At 40.3% G+C, this 6,537-nt stretch overlaps 1 protein-coding gene across 3 annotated transcripts in view; it reads right to left on the minus strand.

The window, feature by feature from the left end:
* The window catches only part of CDH13 (cadherin 13), a 426,254-nt gene that overhangs the window by 50,795 nt on the left and 368,922 nt on the right, over positions 1-6,537 (minus strand). For all 3 annotated transcript variants that reach the window (XM_015640174.3, XM_015640173.2, XM_033517167.1), the window contains exon 9: positions 91-273. In XM_015640174.3, coding sequence (XP_015495660.1) covers positions 91-273 — 183 coding nt within the window. The remainder of the gene's footprint in view (positions 1-90; positions 274-6,537) is intronic.

Below are 6,537 nucleotides of genomic sequence, written 5' to 3' on the forward strand. Positions count from 1 at the left end.
TCTTGGAACAACCTATCCCTGCTGTGCCTTGTTTCATGCAGTGAACCCAGGGGATGGCACAGATACAGGGCAGGAGGGGATTGCTCTTACCTTGACAACAGAGAGCATTCCCTCATTAGTCTGGGGGTTGGTGTGGATCTCAAAGCTCTGCCCTGGGTTCCCGTTAATGATGGAGTAGACGGCTCTCCACGCCCCGGTGGCGGGGTCGTCCCGGTCACCCACAGTTAAGTTCACTATTACACCTGTGACCCCCTCCTTCACTGTGGCCTGGAACTGGGAAATAAAACACAGAGGAAATCATTACTATTTCCACTTAATGACCATACACACACACAAAATATCCAAGGCAGCATTAATTATTTACCCCAGCAGGAGGAAGGTGGAATCCTTGACCGAAACTGAGTGCTGTGGGCTTTAAATAATACATTCTCACTTATGAAATACGAGGTAGCACTTTTCAGCTGTTCTTCACTTAATAGATGGCAGATAAGCAGCGATTTTATAGGAATGGAGTTCGGGAAGGTTCTGATCACAAGAAGAGAGCTCAGCTCATATTGCTGGAAAGTGAAGCATGAAAATGCCAGCAGTGCTGCACAGCTGCATGTATTTCCAGCACAGGAACTGAGGGAAGAGGAACCTGCCTTGTACAGACCACTCATGCCTTCAAATCTACTTTTATTTACAAACAGCTCCAGTTTTGCATTTCACACTTTTTTTTTTTCATGAATTATCCCACCCACATTCCTTTTTACAATGCATCGTTACCAGGACACAAAACAGGTTTCACAAAAACCATTCCCAGAGCGTTTTTTTGAGGATTTGCTCTAAGACACTCAAAAATAATTGGACCTCATGTTACCACTTTGTCTGCATAACTAAAAGTCAGTGCTGCTTTGTTTTTGCAGCAGAAGAATTTTTTATGATCTTGCGAAATGCATTGCTGAACGATTCAACCAGCCAAGCCCTGTAAGAAAATTCTAGTTTATTCTCCATCATTCTTGTTTATGTAGGAAAAAACATTAAGCAAACCATTGGAAAAGCTTGTAAGGGTCACACTTAATAACACTCCTCACCTTTCAAGTACTTGAGGCTGACGTGCTAAAAGCACTGTATAAAAGAGTGATAAGAAAATGCCTGCTTTGGAGGTGGATAAACCAGGCTGATAACAGACCTAATCCTGAGAAGTGCTGAACATCAGCACTGCCATTACAGATCATTAAGAAATCTTAGCATTTCCAGGGATTAAACCTTCAAAAGTCCAAAATTACAAACTTTAATGACACAAATAGGTTTTGCTGTACTATGGTTGGTGACAATGCATCACTCAAGGGCAAGAGTCACCCAAGTGGCTTCAAGACCTGAATAAACTAAATGTCTTTCCCTCTTACACAACACAAGAAGTCACAACACTGCAGAAGAGTTTGTGAAAATACCAAATCCAGAAAATGGCGTTTTATTAATATATAGATCTCCCAGTCTGGACAAATAGGAGGTAAAGTGGATTTCCTCATATGAAAATAAAGAAAAGATGACTATGTCTTCCCCTGTGTTCACTTATCTTCGTTTTTCTTCTTTTTCCAATAGATTTCATTTATCTTCCCAAACCCTTTTTCAATTTGTCTGTATAATTTGAGTGCATGCACTCAGTTCAAGCTTTCCAGCCTCAAACTTGATTTCATAAAAGGATGACATTAATAACTGGCTATTTCTATCTTCCTTGGTGAATATAACAAAGAATTTAAAGATTCTTTTGATTTTGATAGTTAATATGTAACAGGTTGTGATTGAGCTTTGTTTCAGACAGTTCATTAAGCTCATTTGCAGTTTAATTAACTCTAAATGATAATATAACAATATTTTCACTTGCTTTGAAACAAATTAAAAGGAAAACTCTATTAAGAATCTCAGGAATAACAGAAGAATGATTACCAAGACTGTGTTCCTTCCAGCTCAGCCAAATGTTGTCACAAGCAGACTTGGATACCTCTTACTCTGATTGAAAATAACCAATTAGCTCGATTGATATTTTATATTATTTCATATTGTCCCAGTTTGAGCATGCACAATGAGACATTAGACCCAAAAGGGTCAGAATTTTTCCCACAAGTGGTCGGTACCCACCAATTTCCATTCAGCTGCATAAAAAAAGGTGACCAGACTTCAAGGAGCCTAATACTAAAAAATCTAACCCTTAGATTTGACCAGGCATCTGCTCCTAATTCATATTGATCCTTCAGAAAAATCTCTTCCTTAATCCTCCAGTCTGATTCAATTAAGTGTTCAATACTCCCTGGCTCACCTTGGGAGCTGTAAGAGCTGTTAGGGTAAAATATTAAAAGATATGGATGTTTTATTCAGATGCATTATTGTGAAGCCTGTGAGAGGAATTTATTATTTTTACCCCATCAGTGCCAGACTGGGATGGAAAAAGTTGCCATGGTGTGCCAGCTAGTTCAAAAATATAGAATGTCTGGCTAAGGATATCTAAATCAAGGATATCTCGGCTAGATTGGCTTTCTCCTGCATCCCTGTTTTCTCCTGGTTTAGGAGGAGCTCTCAGGAGCTGCAGCTGCAGAGAGAAAGGGCACATGGACCTGCTGGGGGCACAGCTCTGCTGAGCTTCTGACTCCTGCAGGTCAAGGAAATGCCAGCATCCACAGGGAAAGGCTGTGCCAAGCCAAATAATTCCTGCTACAGTGGTACCCTCACCCCTAGCATCCTTCACATTTTGGAAACGACCACGTAAAAACAGATATTTGAAGCTGTCTGGGAGGTTAGAGTAAAATCTGTTCAAGATGGATGGAAAAGCAGAATGATCAGACCACAGAAGTTGTCACAGAGGTCTACTCTAAATTTATAATGTGAAAAGTGTAATAAATCACAGATTTATGATAGCAAAAGACACATATCTACTGTGAAACCATGTCCCTAGAAAAATATAGTGTATTTTATCTAGAAGGTGAACTCTTTTGTCTGTTCAGTCACCTTTATGTAAGGAATAAACCTCCCAACATTTAGAAAAATCTGTTACACTTAAACCGAGTCCCTTTCAAAAACAAAGGTAAAAAAGGGAATTTAAAAATGATAAAAGGGCAAAAATAGGAATTAGATTTGGAAACAGAAAAAAAAAAATAACCACAGGTTCCTCATATTTCACAGTGAAAGGTTTGCACTCTCAAAGCACAGTGCTTAACTGGGAAAGTCTGAACCAGTGCTCTAAAATAAAACCCCACAGTGGCTAACACAAATAATTGGATCACAAGTTAATTGATTTTACTCATTTTAAATATCTGCACATCCCCTAAGCACCACTATAAATTAAGAATAAAGTAGATGAGTTGGGTACTTTATTTAAACTGCTATCATTTGGACCCATTTTAACACTAATAACTTAGAAGGCAAATACCCTGGGCCAGAGTGGGTTTGCTGGAAGGAACTCTGTGCATTTAGTGCTTCTGAGTATTTGAAATGTGAGGTTAACCTGCTCGGTGATGTGCCACTCTGTCATTTATTGTGCCAGAGATTTTAGCAATTCTGTCATTTTTTAAGTTTTATAAATATAAGGGAGAAAAAAGATGCAGTTCTTTTTTTCGTATCCAAAATCCTGTGGCAAAATACACAGAAAATGGACTGATACAAACTTGGAAGGAAACACTGAGTGGCCAGCAGCTAATGGGGAACTGAAAGATTTTGAGGAAATACAGTGATGGATGTAAATGAAGAGAGTGAGGCTTGTGAGGGTGCATAAATAGACTTGAAAATGTAACAAGTCAGCAATGTTTGCCATCAGGATGGACTGAGGGGAAGCAGATGAACACAGTGGAATTCTCGTGAGGGATCACCAGTGTGGTTCCACAGGACATGGAGGTCCTGGAGGGTGACAAGGAGCAGTTTCTGTTTCTTACAGGAGTCAGTACAGGGATGGCAGGGAGACCAGAAATGTTCAAAGCAGCTGTGCTCAAACACAGCCTGAGCAGAGGAGAGACTCATCCCAACAGACTGCTCCTCCCTTCCCTGGATTTTACAAGTTTAATTTAGGGGTTGTTTCCTCCTGGAGCCAGGGGTAGCACTGAGCCAAATCCCCCTCCAGGCTGAGCCCCACCATGAACTGAAAGGACAGTGCACTGCCAGCTCTTGCTGACAGAAAGTTCCTCTGGATGGTCTCAGGACAAACCAGTCCTGTCAGATTCCCACCACAGGGCAGGTACACAAAAAGATCACTCTGCAAAACCTTATCACCTGAGCATCCAGGCACCGACACCACATCATCTCAGACACAGCTGAAAATCAGGTTCTTATCTCACAGCCTCATTTAAAGCTGCTGTAGTAAATGAGATTCTGTTTAGTGACTTCTGAGAGCAGATGAAGAGATGAACTTGAGTGCATCAGAACCACCCGAATGCCTCCTGTCCAACAGCAGTGTGAGCAGGCACAAACAACAACTTCATGAAGCCACTAAAAAACTGTCTCAGAGTGGGGCACTGACACCCAAATTAAAGAGCTGCTACCAGCAGCAAACACAAAGCAAGATAAACGTGCCTGGGGTCGGTGATCACTACCCAACGGCTCATTAACATTCTGCACGCTGTGATTCCCAATCAGGAACAAACAAATTAAAACTCTATGTCAGTTTGCATTTATCAGGGTGATATTCCAGTGGAAGGTATTCTGTGCTTTCTTTCCTCTTCTATATATCATAAAAGATGGAAAATAATGGGATGTATTAAATTCATATGTCTGTGTTTGAAATTCCACAAAGAAATTGTATTATTGCAATTATCTCCCTCCACTGAAGCCCCACTGCCTTTGTTACCATATTTTGTCTGTTTAATTTCCTGAGAATGTGATGACAAGTTATAGAATCTCTTGCAACCTGCTTTTTGCCTTTTCTTTTGCAGGCTGTCATTCAGTACAAATGCACCTGAACTGCCAGGATTTATTTGCCAAGGAAACAACGTATTTTCCATAGCTCTGTACCTGGAACATCTCCAAGTACAAATGAATTTTCAGAGTGGTCACAAAGGTCTGCATGCTGGATCAATCAGGAATGAGAGTCTCATAAATGTCAGAAACGAGCATTTCAGGTGGAATTCAGTGGGACACAAAGCCCAGGTTCCAAAGGACAAACCAAGTCATGGGTGTTTGAGGCAGGGGAAGCACAAGGAGGAAAGAGAATTTGTGATTGCCCAAAGTGGTTCAGCTGATCCTGCTGCCACTTTCCTCCCATCCCAAGGGACTAACCTGGGCCCCTGGAGGGCTGGAAACCTCCACCTGAGCAAAATCAGTTCATATCAAACCCTCCACTGGAGCAATTCAATGGAAAATGGTGGTCAAGGGGAATTGTGGTGCTACACAATTCTAATCTCCCTAATCTCCTCTGCAGATTTTAAAGGTGTTTTACTTCTTAAGACTGTGCACAGCCTTTGCTACATGGACACAAGCAGCGGCTCTATCTCACTACAGAAATATCTGTACTGAAGTGATGGATTAATTTGATGTAAGCTGCACACCAAGCAACACATGAAACACTTGGAAAGCCATTTAGATGAAAGACACCACATAAATATAAAGCATTATCATGGTATGACAAGGATTTGATGGTGTAAATGAGATGCAAAGCAGAAATTATAGCTGTGAGTCACCTAAACAAGCTTTATTATTGTCATTGTCTTACTGCCACAATGCTGGCTCGTAGGCACAGCATTGTTTCTTAACAGAAAGTGTTTCTTTCAGTTTATTCTATATTTTTTCTGACTACATAATATTCTTCCGCCTCCCTGGTGAAATTACAAAAATAATTCAATAGTAGCTTAGAAGAAAGAAAAAAAACAAAACCAAAAAAACTCAACAACTTTTCAAATATATGAAATTGACCATAATAATTTTGGATGCATTTTCAGTTTTTACTTTTGATTTTTCACAGCCTCTGCATTGTAAATGTTTTGTGATCTTTCAAGGCACAAACCAGTTTGCTTTACAAAGTAAAAGTAGGACTCAGTAATGAAGGACTGAATTAATTTTTTTTTTTGGTGAAATCTTTGTTTACAAGTCTGCAGCAAGAACAACCAATCCAAAAAATCAGTTAGGTAAATGGAAGGCTGAGGATTAAATTCTGCTCTCTGGAACATGGCTACAATGTCTGCAGGCTCTGAATTTGTGCCTTTTTATAGAAAAACACAAAGATGCTTAAAACCACTGATATTCATCAGGTATGGGCAAAAAAAGGGAAGTTTCTGCATGGCTTCATTTTGTTCTGCTGCTCATCAGTCTACCTGGAAAGGTACTCACAGAAACAAAAACTAATTAATTAAGCTCCAGGTAAAAGTCCCTCTGGGAAAACCTCCCAAACTATTTCTGGGACTGAGACCACTTCAAGAACTCTTCAGGTGTTAAAATTCATGATTGAGTTGTGGTGGGTTAGAATGAAAAAATAATGGGGTAAAATGGGGGGAAGGAGGAAGGAAGGGAAAGGGAAAGGGAAAGGGAAAGGGAAAGGGAAAGGGAAAGGGAAAGGGAAAGGGAAAGGGAAAGGGAAAG

Source organism: Parus major, chromosome 11, assembly GCF_001522545.3.
Source record: "Parus major isolate Abel chromosome 11, Parus_major1.1, whole genome shotgun sequence".
Taxonomy (NCBI): domain Eukaryota; kingdom Metazoa; phylum Chordata; class Aves; order Passeriformes; family Paridae; genus Parus; species Parus major.